This window comes from Amia ocellicauda, chromosome 1, assembly GCF_036373705.1.
Source record: "Amia ocellicauda isolate fAmiCal2 chromosome 1, fAmiCal2.hap1, whole genome shotgun sequence".
NCBI lineage: Eukaryota > Metazoa > Chordata > Actinopteri > Amiiformes > Amiidae > Amia > Amia ocellicauda.
The window spans coordinates 12,883,855-12,899,044 of record NC_089850.1 but is presented as its reverse complement, the minus strand read 5'-3'; the positions used below and the strand labels follow the sequence as shown (position 1 = coordinate 12,899,044).

The 15,190-nt window shown below is 38.9% G+C and overlaps 1 protein-coding gene across 5 annotated transcripts in view; it reads right to left on the bottom strand.

The window, feature by feature from the left end:
* Positions 1-15,190, bottom strand: part of ralgapa2 (Ral GTPase activating protein catalytic subunit alpha 2) — a 140,836-nt gene that overhangs the window by 72,186 nt on the left and 53,460 nt on the right. For 4 of the 5 annotated variants that reach the window (XM_066721915.1, XM_066721997.1, XM_066722048.1 and 1 more), the window contains exons 17-24: positions 14,032-14,145; positions 13,048-13,148; positions 11,664-11,748; positions 11,137-11,310; positions 7,503-7,661; positions 5,594-5,787; positions 5,317-5,415; positions 5,020-5,175 (exon numbers count right to left, since the gene is read on the bottom strand). In XM_066721915.1, coding sequence (XP_066578012.1) covers positions 5,020-5,175; positions 5,317-5,415; positions 5,594-5,787; positions 7,503-7,661; positions 11,137-11,310; positions 11,664-11,748; positions 13,048-13,148; positions 14,032-14,145 — 1,082 coding nt within the window. The remainder of the gene's footprint in view (positions 1-5,019; positions 5,176-5,316; positions 5,416-5,593; positions 5,788-7,502; positions 7,662-11,136; positions 11,311-11,663; positions 11,749-13,047; positions 13,149-14,031; positions 14,146-15,190) is intronic. The other variant, XM_066722177.1, reaches the window with a different exon arrangement.

Below are 15,190 nucleotides of genomic sequence, written 5' to 3'. Positions count from 1 at the left end.
CATAGTAGATAGAACAGTAAAAACAATAAAAAAATATATACACATAAAATGTTAAATATTATATTTTATATATGTTGTACATGGTAAGTTAAATATACATGTGTTTGCAAAGAGGCATTTTCAAAGATTGTCTTCGGCTGACTGATATATAAATGGCAAACTGATATGAGATACCGGTAGTTCATTCCCCTCAGTCCTGATCATAGCAGATGTAATAGCATAGCTCAACACTATGCAGCTAATCATTAATAGCCTCCATTTTATTGTAGCAGGGAGTTTCTGTGCTACTGACAATGAGTGTCTCATTGAACACAGCTATGAAAGTCTATAGCTTTATTTGCAGTAATTTAGGTTTTGTCTGCATGAGTTTAAGGTAATTTCACCTTCCTGGGGGTATTACAAATTAAGATTGTATATGTTTTCAAAAATGTTCACTGTGTTGTATATCTTTCTAATGAAACATCACATACATAGTTTCTGAGGATATCTTTGAAGAAAATCCCATAGTGTATTTTGTTAGTGAAAGTGTTAGATTGAATTTCACAACAGTTAAAATTACTTTTGGCAGGATCTAAATCAAAACTTTAACCAACCCACTAACTACAAACCCGTATTTAATGGCGGCTACATTTGTGAGTAGAAGGAAGCAGAGCAATATGGCTGAACTGAACCCCAAGCTTCGATATTTGTCTATGCTGAATTTTGTTCATGTAGAAAACCCAGACAATACCACAGACATGACTGCTTCTAATTTCATTCCCGGCAGAAAGTAAATACATCACTTCCAGGAATCCACAATTATGTCAGATTTGTCAGATTTAGAATATTTAGGGATCTTCATCATACTTATGCCGGCCAAAAGTTGTTAATTGCAGTCATCAATAATGCTAAGTTATCGCTAGTGTGGTATTCAAAACAAATAAACCCTGTTAGGCATATTGATATCTGAACTGATTTGTGCATGCTACAGGACCAGCTGGATTGCCCTTAGTGCTGAGTGTTAATGGTTAATGAATTGATTTCACCTGTTTCTTCACAAACTGACAGTGCGGGTTCACGCAGGGCTCTGGGAGTTTGCCAACTGAAAATGCTCTGAGTCTCTAGACGAAAAACACGCTGTTCTGCGAAGCACACCTGGGCTTCATTCCTGAAAAGGTTCGACCACACTGATCCCTACAAACTCCAAACTGAAATTAGCTTAATTAACTGTGTATCGTCACTGCTGACTAAGATACCATTCAGTATAAAGGTTCTGACAAAAACAAAACAACATCCTGAACCACCACGCAACTACAGCTGGCTACAATCACATGAGCATAAACATACACCATCAATCATATAGATATATAAAACTAATTAAATGAAGAATATTCATTCCTAAGTGTTTCAAATGTCACTTGATGCACCTAACATGCTTTCCTGTGAAGCACGTTATGCAGCTTATTGCTGAAAGGGGGGACTTTTTCATGTAAAACAGCCAAGCTGTTTGTCTATTGTGTAGCAAGAAGACTATTTTCCATCCAATTTGTACACGCTCCAATTCACATCCCTATAAGCCTCTGCCAACTCAACAGCAGAAGTCCCCATATTGTATTTTGTAATAACAAAGCCAAAGAATATAACAATCCCTCCAGCTCCATCTCATTTCTATACAATGAAAGACCTAGATGCAAACACTGATACGCTCCTCGTTCTGCCAATAAGTCTTTTTAAATATACACAACAGACGTGAATTGCTAATTAATTACATATACACGGCAGGAGCTCAAACATTATTTAATGACATGGAAATATTTTGTGGATTGATAATAAGCTTGTGTCGTTGCCAAGTCAAAATGCTGATATGTAGACGTGATACACACTTCAGCACAACTGATTTACTTTATAGGAATTTAATTAGTGTAAACTGTCCATTTTTATTTAGAGTTGCATTGCACTGAAGAAATACCCAGTAGCTTTGGAGATGGCCCTGAGCCAAACGTGAGAATAATGCTGTTGTAAAAACAGATCAAAGCCACACCATCACCTGAGAAACAAAAACAAACAAAAAAACACTTCAAAAAGCTTTGAGGAAGAAGCCCAGTTTTACCACCTGTACAGAAATGTAATATGAACATTCATGGTGTTAGCAACTACAGATACTGAATAATGGCTTTGTCAAAATATGATTACATATGAAATCATGCCTGAAAGACAATTTACCCAAAACTTCCTGTATTATCATCATCATCATTATCCACATTTGTACACAATTAGTATTCTACCAAGGCTCTCTCTCTCTAAAAAAAAAAAAAGGACAAATTTGCAAGTGCACATTTTATTTATAAGAAGGGCATGTGACTAATGTGCCGATATGTATTTTGAATCAATTCCTGAAAAATGCTTGAGACAAGAATCTGATATCTGAAATAATTACTCATTTTGGTAAACCATGTTCAGGAGGAGGATTTGTTTGTTAGACAGCTGTATGGTTCCAATAATAAACAGAAAAATATCATACAGCGGTAAAACAACACAGCCTACTAAAGTTTGACGTACTTGCACTTAATGATTTTTGTACTACTCAGCGGTCATTCATTAAATTATATTGAAAGTAACATCCCTAAACATTTCTCACTTAAAGATTAATTCTACTGATCTTTAAGCCAACCGTCTCCACTGAAATTTCCTCAGAGAGGATGTAGCATTAGCTGTATTAGCATTTCCCATCTTCGGTAATGTTCTATTCTTTACATATCAGCAGAAAAAAACTAGCAAAAAAATAAGAAAACAATACATTTGCATATTGGAGCTTTATTATTGGCTGGGCTTGTATTCGTGGGATGGGCAAAGATGAGTGACAGTTCTATTCTCTACACACAGAGAGAGGAAAAGTGTGCAATGAGCAGCAAACCAATGGCTCGTATCAAACACAATGCATGAGGAAGGAGGGATCAGTGTAGGTTTAGCAGAGGATACAGAGAAACAAAAACAAACTGTGCCATGCACAATTTCTATTTCTACAATCTACCTTTATGAAAGTTTACCAGTGGAAATTTGGCCATTTTCTCATGGTTTTCCACTGCCCTTTACTTCATTTTGCCATGGTTTTTGTCATGCTTTACCACACCTGTCCACGCTGTACCATGCTTTTACTTTCTTTAGTACACTTTACTGTGGTTTTATCACAGTATACTGCAGTAAACCCATATAAGGGTTAGGATAATAAAACAACACAGTTACTACTGAGAAATGTTTTACAGAAGGGAACAGTTCAATTTCAGAGACCGCCATGAAAGATTGAGTCACTGAACAATATGCTTCTGATATTGCGTTATGATATTGACGAAAACTGAATCTGTACCACACTGTATGTGAGATGACAACACAGGAAAATACACTAAAAACAACCTGGCGCTGAAATAAAATAATAACAAACCCACCACATGGAGCTGCTTTGAATGACAAAGGAGCACGCTGCTCATTGCATTATTTCAGCTTGATGTCTGTTAACAGATCTGCCACTCATGGTCGCTGTAAATGAAGCTTATCGCCATGGCTGTGTGCCTGCCTGGTTCACTGCCATTCACACCAATTCCACAAGCACAATCAACATCATTATCACAGCCTGGTGCAACAAACATTTTGAAAACCCGCTAGGTTGTGCGCTGATAGATTCATTTAGATCGCCTTCATTCCCTTTTGTTTGATTTTAATACGGATGCCGAAGCCGGGACCGTTTTCAATGGCCTATACAAGGGTACTGTACAGCTCTTGGCACACTGGATCCACGTCATGTCTCAGATGTCTAGTGCTGCAGGTTTGTGCCAATGCAGCACTAAAACTGCACAGTATGCACACCTGCAGTCGTATGTAACAAACAGCCTGACACCTCAATGGTTCAAACATGGTGGATTGGAGACAGACCGCAGTGAAAAGGCATCCATACCAGTCTATTTTTGTATAATGTTTCCTAGCACTAAAGAGGCTGCAGGAAATGCCTCTTCTGTGAGATGCCAGGAGGCTGGTTTGCTTTTCTATAAGTTTCTGAACAGCTGGAGCACAATCTAACTTAAAGCAAAGTACATGCATTAATCGATTTATATATTCGACAGGACATAGGATTCCCTCATTTAAGAATTACATTACATACAGGACTAACCTAACATCCCATCGACAGCACCCCCATGAGGAATACATGGGACACGCTCACTTAAAATAATTCACATAAACTCATGTACTAAAGAGATGACTCAGCATAGGAGGAATTACAGTAGGAATTATAAATGTACTTGGATTCATATTCTATGCCGTGCATTTCTAAAACACCAACAACAGTAATACATTCTTGATGGCTGTCAGTTTAACAAAAGCATGCCATGTCACCAGAGAAAGAAAATGCAAATGTTTATGCCTTGATTTTCAACTTCACAAAAGTCTAAATTAACTCATAAAAATATGTTGTATTTCCTACAGCACTGCAGAGAGAATAAGTCTTGAAAAATTTAAAGATTCTAGATTTTAAGCAGAAGACAATCTACCAAGAAAAGAAGCTTGTGCATTAGACAAGATCGCCATCTACTGGACACATGCAAAATCTCAGGAAGCACCGGCCTCAGGAGTTGAATGGTGGGCATTGAGATAATGGATCATTACATTTTCTGGACGAGATTTCCCACCAAAAATGATTTATAGATTCATCTCACATTACTCTGAGAGCAAATCAAAGTCTATAATAAAACATCTAAAGTTACTCAGGAAAAAACAAATCTAAATACGGCCTTCAATTAAAGACTTTTGGAGAGGTCACTGAATGAGAACATAAGAAGAACATAAGAAAGTTTACAGTCGAGAGGAGGCCATTCGACCCATCGTTTGGTGTCATTTGGTGTCCATTAACAACTCAGTGATCCAAGGATCGTAATGGGTTCAGTGCAGGCATTTCCACTGGAACCAGACTTGAGAAAGGGAAAATGTATGCATCTCAACTGGAGATGGAGAGACCCGGCACAGCAGAGGGAAGACATATCAATAGTTTACCTGATCTTCGCTGGTAAAACCCAAATGCATGACATGGTAGAAGTGCACAAGGAAATCCAAGTTGGGGAGGACATCTTGGTGTTTGGTCATCATCTCACAAATTAGCTTGTATGCCTGTAGCTTCCCTTCTTTGAACTCAGAAGGCAGAGTAGTTGCCTAAAAAATAACATCATATGTACGTATGCATCAATTATCTTTTCAATGCTTGTCTGCGAATCAATCAATCAATCAAACAAATAAATAAACTGGAATTGTTCTTTTACCAGAACCAAATAAAATAGCACCAGCCCATCTTACCTTAAACAACCAGGAAGCAAACATTCTGAGCGGAGGGATGAGGATGGGCCGGGGGGGAGAAGACTGGTTATCAACACTTATACCAAGGTTATCTCGGATCTAGAATCAGAAAAGACATAGACGATACTCACAACCGGTAAACCATTTTTAATGAGCTGTCACTTTCAGGAAGTTCTGATACCATGTATCCATTTGGTATAACACTTCTGTGATGGAATCTAATTTCTGCATATAGCCTACCCCCAATAGACACCCTACTGGCTGTGGAGGGCATTACCTTTGCCAGTTTGTGCCACAGTTCGTACAGATAGCAGAACACCTTGGCGTGGATTCTGGGGCAGCGGATGCAGTTGACGTCTCCCAGAATTCCCAGAATCCTCCTCCACAGCACAGCTGCGGAGTCAGGATGCCAGCCGGTGAGACTGCCCCCCGCAATGATACTAATGTCATCGGCCAGGCATTCGCTGCTGTCTGTGGGGGAAGGAAGGACATCGGAAGTTAACATCACTGCCGACCAGCAGTCAAAGGCCTCTTGTAATCATTATTCTGTAGACTCAGATTCCCTGTAGAAAACAACACACAGAGAATGAGTAATACAACCCTATATGTGGCATTACACAAAAGTCTGTGAAATGTATAAACACTGTATCAGGGGACAGTGCAGAGGGAGGCTCTAAATGGACCTGCTGAATTTGTAAAGGGAGATATACAGTCAGCACTCTCTAAGGTTTAAAAAAGCAGGCTGCAACACAACATCCTGTAAGGTGGACATTTAAAATTAACAATAAAAGTTCCTGTATGCACCAAATAACTAGAAGGATAACAATAATATGCATGGAAGTCTCACAAATCTGTATTAAAACTAAATGAAAAGTTACTTCAGATTTCAAATTGAGCAGTTCAATGGGAATAATTGAAACCACTACATTAAAAGCTAATTTATAGCTGCATGTTAAATATTGGGACATAGATATCTCTCTCTGTAGCGCAAGAAATACAGATACAGGCATTAATACAAAAATTTAAAAGCTCTGCTTAAGCCCTAAAAAAAGGATTGTTTGACTTTTGATATTAACTAAAATATTAAAATATTTCCGGTGGGAAACTTAATAAAAATAGTACACAAAACAATGTATTTGTTTATACTACTGTTTAACAGACTATATAATATAAATTGATACATCACATTTATATTAAGTAGATTTTGTTGTCTTTAAATAAATGTTTCAAGGCTCAAGTTTCAAGACTCTGTACTGTTATGTCACTGTATTACTCTGTACTGCTTATATAATATTATGTTACTGGCATGGCTACTCCAGCTAGTTTCCTGTTGGTTTTCGCAGCACAGATACAAAATTCAAAGTCAGGAAATGCTGGCATAAAATATGCATGGGGTAATTTTGACAGGACGATCTGCTTAATGGCAACTGAGGAAAATCTGGAGAACTGAAAAGCTTTTCTCAAGAATAATGAGTCAAAAACTATTGAAAAACATTCAAGGCCTGGACAGAGGCAGCCATAGGTGATTCGGAAATCCCCTGAGCTACATATGCCAATATTAATCTGATAATAATCGTCGTAGAAAACACTGAAAATGGCTTAGCTTCTTTACAAGGCAGACATGTTCACGATTTTCCATGATAAAGAAACGGGACTGACAACTAGGAATGTCTAACTGAACACACTTTCTAAGCCTCCCAATTAAAATGCTTTGTTAGGTCTATGAGATTAACATCTTCCACAAAACAGGCTTGCAGAAAGTTCTCCGGATGAAAGTCCAATAAATCAGACTCTTTTGTTTCGTTTGACAAGGGCTCAGCTCACGACAGCACTCCAGGTAAACCTACAGAGACGGCAGCCATCTGGCCTTCACCTGTGCGCTGAAGAAACGGAGTCATCGGGAAAATATTTAAAAAAACAACAAATGATGGTATCTAGAGGGAAGTGTATAAACAAATAGCAGCATGCACTATTGAACACAAATAGCATAAAAGGGAAGTATAATTTCAAAAAAGCTTCAATTTAAAACAGAAAACAGATTGTGTAGGTGTCTGAAATGAACTGGGAGCCACGGAGAGGACACCCTGTTGTGAACCAGCGCATGCTCTTTCCCAGGTCACTCCAGCAGAATGAAATCAACATCAGAGGCAGATCGATCAATATAGAGAAAAGGGATAGGAAAGTACCCAAGTCCTCAGGCATGTGCAATACAGATTGATGCATGGTTTCCTCCAGGAGGGGGGGGCAGTCCTTGCAGTCGGGTTGTACTAGCAAAGCTGGTGAGGCAGAGGGGGGCTGGGGGTGGGAGGAAGGTGCGGAGTGGGGAGGGAGGGCACAATCACAACCTGAACAGAAAAACAGACAAACACAAAGACAAATAAAGAACTCCGCTCCACTGGTAAATCATTCAAATACAATTGCATGGAAATATTTATTACCGTATGATTATTAAAACTCACGTCTGAACATATAGGAAAATATTACAACTACTAAAAACAATTATGATTCATAATATTAATACTCATTCCCTAACACATTCTATCAATCCCAATTTCAAGGGCACAGCATAGTGCTTATCATTTCTGTTTCACTGTTTCCTCGCTCTGTATTTTGACTTATCCCTGGTGATTCACAAAACGAATCTGTCCCCTACGCCGGTGAAAAGTGTTCCATATTCAGCTCCTACTGCATGGAGAATCCAAGCTCTCACCATGAAAGCCATTCTGAAATCATTATATGAATCCATCTGAGCATGGCATTGAGCTTTGTGCTGACAGAGCCGAACTGTTTATCAGAGACGCGGTGTGTTTTTACAATTCAAGTCCATCATAAGCTCTGATGCCGGCAGACGGCGTACAAAAAGTATTTTAAACTGGACATTACTGACCCTGGAGAGCATCATCCTCCTATCCCAGTTCTCCTCCCTTTTCACCTCCCTTAGTTTTATTCAGTTTTATGAAAGTATCACAGAAATACACGTTTTCTATTCAATTTCAAAGGCATATTGAGAAGAGCACCTTTGGAGGCGATATTACACCAGCCTTGCTTATACAGACTTCTTCCTGACAAATGAAGACATTGACTGGGCTTGTTGATCTACAGTCATCCAGACAGTGACATCTTTTCAGTTTTATTACACGGTTCAGACAGCTGTCACTCAACACAGATCTCTGTAGTCTGAAGGAGTGAGATAGTTTAGTGCCGCCTGAACTGCCTGAACATTCAATTGAATGCAATAACATTGGCAAACTATTTGGGCCCCTCTGTTCATAGTGGTTTGTAGTATTGTATACGGGTCTACTCAAGAAAGAGGATGTATTGCTTTTTGGTCTCCATGATTGAGGTAAGACTGAAATAGTGAATAACTACCATAAATAACATATTTTTAAAATATTAATATGTACTGGAACCCCTACAGGTCTCTTAAAAGTAGCAGTTCCTGTGCAGACAAAGTTCAAAGAAATTGGTGACTTGAAAACAACTATTTAGCAAGTGCAAATATTAGCAAACATTTTATATTTTTTATTGCCTTTAAAAATAAACGGAAAAGCACAAGAAAAAAGCAAAATGCAAATAAAGAAGGGTGGATGGTCCTGCATTTACAGTGTGAGGCACTTGTCAAGTACACGTCCAGTAAAGCAGGTGTAGGGATGGGAATAAACACCCCATGTTACCAGCTGCTGCCCCTTTCTTGGTCCCTTCAGCTTGCTGCACTTCATTCTCCACTAAGTGCTTTCTATTCAAAGCAGCAAACAGAAAAGAAAAAAAACAAAACTGGAACGCTACCAACACCTGGTGATTCAAACCAATCACAAAAAAACATAACAGACAGGTAAATGGCAAACCAAATAAGAAGGATAATGTTGCTATAAAGTTGCCTCTGCAAAATGCAATCACTGCTGGAGTATGGGCTGTAATTGCGCACATCAGCCTGACTGGAAATGGAAAGAACAGGGTATTCCTCCAAACTGTATTGAATGCGAGAAGCTACAGGCTATTCTTACACATGAAATACACTGATAAAAAGCACTGGATGTGTTCCCTCATGAATGGGCATATTTTATTAATTTCTTTATTTGCCATAAATCTATGTGGATTCCTTTAAATTGATAATTTGGCCCATAACGTTCTATAAATAACATCAGATAAATGGTTAGGATAAATATGACCTCAAAAACAGATGCATGTTCTTCATGTTAGTACTACTAGAGATGGACAGGAAGTGAATCCAAAAGTTTCTAGTACATTCAGCAAGCAGTCTTTAAAATACTTTTATAAATATGCATCTGTATTTGAAACGGCTTCTCAGCTAATAAGACACCGTCAGAATGCATTTAGATTTATAGCATGTATGAAGCCACCGATTTAGTCTTGTGATCTGTAAATGTGTAACAAATACTATAGCTCTGTTCCTGACACATCAATGGGTTTCCAATCCATTTATTTAAGTTTACTAAAAGGTTCAAGAGAATAGTATAAGCCAGAGCTTTTGCTTTGATAAGCAGCAAAAATCCTCACAGAATAATCTGCTAAAGGGCTTAATGCGTTCACTACTTAGGTTTTCTAGTCAGTGAGTCCCAGGGAAACAACCGTTTATCTGAGAAGACACAGGTGGGACTGAGCACAGTTAGATGACCAAACTGCTAGAGAGGAATCATAAGCTGTAAAGCAAAATAGCAGAATGAATTACAAAAATAAGCAAAAAGCAGATGCAGAGATGTTTTTTATAGAACGTTTCCAACTGATTTGTGCACCCTTGTTCCTTTTTAAAGTGAGATTAGCAGTGCAAGCCGAGAAAGCAGTCTGCTACATGCACGCTAACTAGCCTGTGGAGAAGGATCTAGTCTGTGCATGTCAAGGAGATGCATCATATCCATTTTCAGGAAGAAAAGAAAGGAGAAAATGATCTCTGTGCTTTTTTGGAAGCATATGCAAATCCCTGTAAAGGTCAGAGTCCTTTATGTTAATTTCTGATGCACAGACTCAACTATTGAACTTTAAATTGAATAGGTGTTGATAGTATTTCACAGAACTAAACGGTATAGTTTACATGCACAGCTCATCTGCTGAAATATGGAGTAACTTCGCCATATGTTACAAAGAATGGTCTGAATATTTGAACAGCTACACAATATACTAATTACCAGAAATGCAAAACCAGGTTTATTTTTATTTTTAAACATCCAAATCTTATAGGAGTGGAATCTTCTAGGAATCTGACTGTTTGCTGAGCCTTCTTTTCTCATTTCTATAAAGACCCAATACTGCATTCAATATTTGGTTTCTTTTCCGCAATAAACAAATGAATACAGTTTAGCACAGAGATGTAGCACAATGGGTAGCCATCCATGTGTGTTTTTGAGATTATATAAATTGTCCCAGGCAGGAGGGCGCATCTGGCCGCGTATTTGTGCTCTGAAATGTGAAAATCTGTTAAAATGTTTAAAAAAAGCATGTAACTATTAAAGGCATTCTCAGTGTTGATGCTCATGAAGCTTCCTGAACTGCTCAATTCCTTACAACAAAAATGGAAAAAGCAAAAGCTATGCGATCACATGCACCCCTACCAAACACTAAACCTGGCTTGTTCTAAGAAAACAAAAACGAAATTAAAATGTGTTAGTCAACAGATTGCCATTTTTGGAGCATATAATTGTATTTTCAGAGCACATCTTTATGCATGAAATCTGTAAATTTCCCAACACAGCTCAGAATCCCAACTATGAAATCCGCTGCCATGTAAATCACTTGACATGAACCCGAGATGTCACTACTAGAAGCCGGTCACTGGAGATGACTGCTGGGTACTGTAGTGGTTACCTGTGAGGGCTTCAGTGGGGCTGAGCTGCAGGAGGCTTCTCTGGGAGTCTGGGTCAATGGTGACATCGTGGGGAGACTGGCAGTCGGGCTCCTCCTCGAAGGTCTGCCATGACATCATGCTGACATCAGCGTCATTGAGGTAGCCATTTGAGGTCTCACTGCTCACACTCTCAGCTTCAAGTGAAAGGAGAGAGAGGAAGAGGTCAGTGCTCCTGAGAACCCGTGAGAAATGCATTCGCAGCAACTCCACGCTTCACACTGAAAGCAGTCCGCAGTCAATTATAAGGCTGTCATCAACCAAACTGCAGTCACGCTAAATATCTCTCTCCTGTCCAAGAGAAATTCTAAAAAAAGGAGATTTCTTTATTGATCTCATTTTGGTTGGTTTTGTTTTTGTACAATTAAGCATGCAGCAGAACTGAAATCGAACTCATAGTCACCATTTTATAAGAGATGGTGCAAAAACCTCTTGAACATATACATCACTGAGTAATTCCAAGACAGTCACATGATCCGTCGCAACTCACTTTTCTCCCGATGACTCATCTTTCCGGAAGGTAAGTCCCCGGGATAGTCCAGATCGGCAGGACTACTGCTCCGTCGGATTAAAATCTTGAAGAAACACAAGATGGATCACTTAGGTTATGAAATAGTTTGTCCAGATCTTTAGAGAGCATTCTAAAGAGTCAATTATCTAGCAACTCCAAACTTGCATTCTCTGACAACCTTTTCTTAAATTTGTAACCAGCAATATATACCGTCCCTATTTTTGAATCAGCCCTCTTTAATCAACTCAGCTCGCCATAATAACTGTACTACTGGGCGTGTGCTCCCAAGCAACCCTGTTTTCTCACACTACAAGCTCACAGGAGAAAATGGAGGACTTTAGCATGGTAAGGAGGAATAAAGCAGCTCTTACTAATCACATTGTGTGAATCTAGAGGACAAGACAAGAACCCTTGGCAGAAACACGGAAGAAACCTTGTTCAACCCTGACAGCATTTGGTAGCATGGATGAGTTCCAGTCCCAGTCAGCAGTGACGAAGTTCAGACTTGATTCCGCGATTCCTACATGGCTCAACTGGAGTTCTGTGGCAGGTTTTTCCATCAGCTGAGCAACGAAGCAGCCCTGTTTGACCGGCTTTTAACCGTCGACCACTTTTTCCATTTCCATTTTATCAAAAATCCCAAAAGTTAACTTAATATCCTGAATAAAACATGGGCAAGGAAACAAATGGACGAAGCTGTCAGCAAACTGCATGGACGGGAATATGTGTGTTACATCCAGGGTTCCTAGAAATCCATTTGCCCTGGAAAACCAGAATTTTTCGGTTTCTGGAAGGCTGTTGAAGACTGCTTGCCTGATTTGTCTAAGCATGCAGTTGCTGTCCTCCAGCTGAGTGTGAATTCAGCTGAGGTGGAGAGAAGATTTATCAAACTTAGGGTTCTCTTCTGTGCTCAACGCCTAAAATTTGAAAATGTGTCTGGAATGCTGCAACTCTATTACAATAGCAACCAAAATGTTGACAAAGATGACATTACAAGTAAGGATAAAATATACCAGTTTCAATTCCATTGCAGTTTTTACATAAAATACAGTGCCTTTTTTCCGCCCTACAAGGACAATACTGTTTTGCTGGAATATTACAATGATGCAGCCCATTTGTAGTTTTGTTTTATTAGGCTGATGCTAAGGCTCTATGGGCTCCCACCTCGATTAAAAATAGTTAACGTTTAAATTAAAAAAATGTGGCTAGGAATACTTAATTCTAATGTAATATTTTAATTGGGAAAAACGCAGATTTTCATTATTTCTTCCACCTAATTTAGTTTTTTTCTATCTTGGAAAACTAGGACCTCTGGCGATATCCCAGTGGCTGCTATCTGTGCAGAATAAACACAAGGACTCACCACAGGGGGCTCGCTCTCTCTCCTGCCGGGTGTGTTGCTCTCTAAACCACTAGCTCTTGGGTCTGAACTGTTGGAAATTGGTGAGGATTCCCTTTTCTGACCTGGGATTAATACAAACATGGTTAATTCCACTGAGGAAACAAAATCTATAAGATCTGAAATTAAGATTGCCGAGGCTAAAGCATTTTTAGAGACTTGAATGCCATGGAACTACATAGTATTACATTTTCATAACCAAGCATATTCTTCAACAGAATTTTTATTTGTATTTCATTTAACTCCCAAGAGGTCTCCTTTTCAATTCTTTAAAACATATTTTTCTTAGTTTGATTTGGTGCTTGTCTTGCATCCAAATTAAACCCCGACGGCATTATGGGCTTAAAGCTGAAAGTACCGCACACAGTGTCTGTTATAAATCTCACAACCTAAACCAATTAATTACACACTAGATGGCAGCAACAGGCTTCAGTAATTAATGGATACCCCGAGCCTCCTGAAGGATGATGAACAATACACGCATTTCTAGGTGTGGAAAATGCATATTTTTATGTAAAAACTATTTTTATTAATATTAAATAATTGTGTCTGTGTACAAGTATACACAGATATATTAGGGCTGTCATTAATTTTCCTCGAAGTCATTTTCAGAAACAACAAATATCAATGGAGCAGAGCTGAGCTCTTGTCAGTGCACTACGTTTTGTTTAACCTTGTGCTTTCTATTCAACAGTAATTATTTTACTTCTTTCTCTTCAGTTATTTCTTACTGGTAATTTACTGTCACAGCATGCTTCTCACCTTGTTATTCTCCAATCAGAAACAGATTGGTCGCTGTAATAACGAATGGGTACAAGAGGGAGTACTTTTATTTAAATTGTATTCCTTAAATTTGAAGTGAAGTGAAGTGAAGATGTGACACACTGCTGTTTTGCATGCGTGTGTCTGGTGGCTGGTGTGCAGAGGGTAAGACGGTGGCGATGGTACCTTGGAAGGTGTCCGAGAGCGGCTGTGAGATGTCTGAAGTGCTGCTGCTTCGCGGGAGCTGCTCTCCGTCCGCTGGCTCCCCATCGGGGCCGCAGTCGTGGCCCTCCTCCACCTCTGAGGTGAGACAGCAGGAACGAACAACACAGCGTCAGCACTCTCAGGTGGCCAAAGACATCAGCTTTGTGCTACCTGCACTTTATTGGGCTACATTTGACACGTATAGTGGAGATCTATAACACTATAGTCATAGTCAGTGGCTCTTCTATTAATAATGCAGACATTTTTGTCATAACTCAACAATCTGCTAATATATGAGCAAAGAAAAGCATAACTATTTGTAATTTTGTTTTCAGTTAGGATATGCCACCCAGAACATTAACTCCAAAAATCTATTAATTTGTTTCCTTTTTGTAAATCATATAATCTGAACAAGTGCATTACAAATAAATGTATTAACAGGTAATTTATGAATTTGTCAGATATTTTGATTACTTAATAAAATAAAAAGAACTGAACAGCAAAAATACACTGTTAAAACTATGCTTTTGAAATACCCCCCCCCCCATTGAATAGATAAAACAAGATTGTAAATGTATACACAATGAAGTTCAGTTTTGTAGCCTACGTGCAATATACGAGAGGGAGCAGAACACAGACAATTCAAGAAATGAAAAGAGAGGGGTCAGAAGGGAAGTAAAAGATAGCTTTCAGTACACTACCTGAAAGTCTGTGAGAGCAAGAGTTGGAAGAGATACCAGGCAAGAAAGAGCTCACAGTGTGCAGAAGCATAGGCACGCTTTTAGTAGCAGGCAAAGCCTCGTAAAGGTGCACACAGTTGCTGATAGACTGGCTTCGCTTAGCTTCCATTGGAAAAGAGTGAGAAAAGGATATGATCAATTTCACATCACAAGCAAAATCTTCAATACATGCCATTGTTAAAAACCCTACTGCTATCAGAACTAGTACACTCCTGTTCTAACAATTTCACACATGAGAGGTAACAAAAAGGCATAGATCGGTTAAATGGTTTGAGCATCAGTGACTGCAATTTCACAGAAAATGATCTTCAGTTTAGGGTCTCGCTGGGGATCAGTACAGTGGACTGCAAGAAAGCTTTTGAAAGAAATGTAGTATGATCAGGGCCGACATTATTACACAA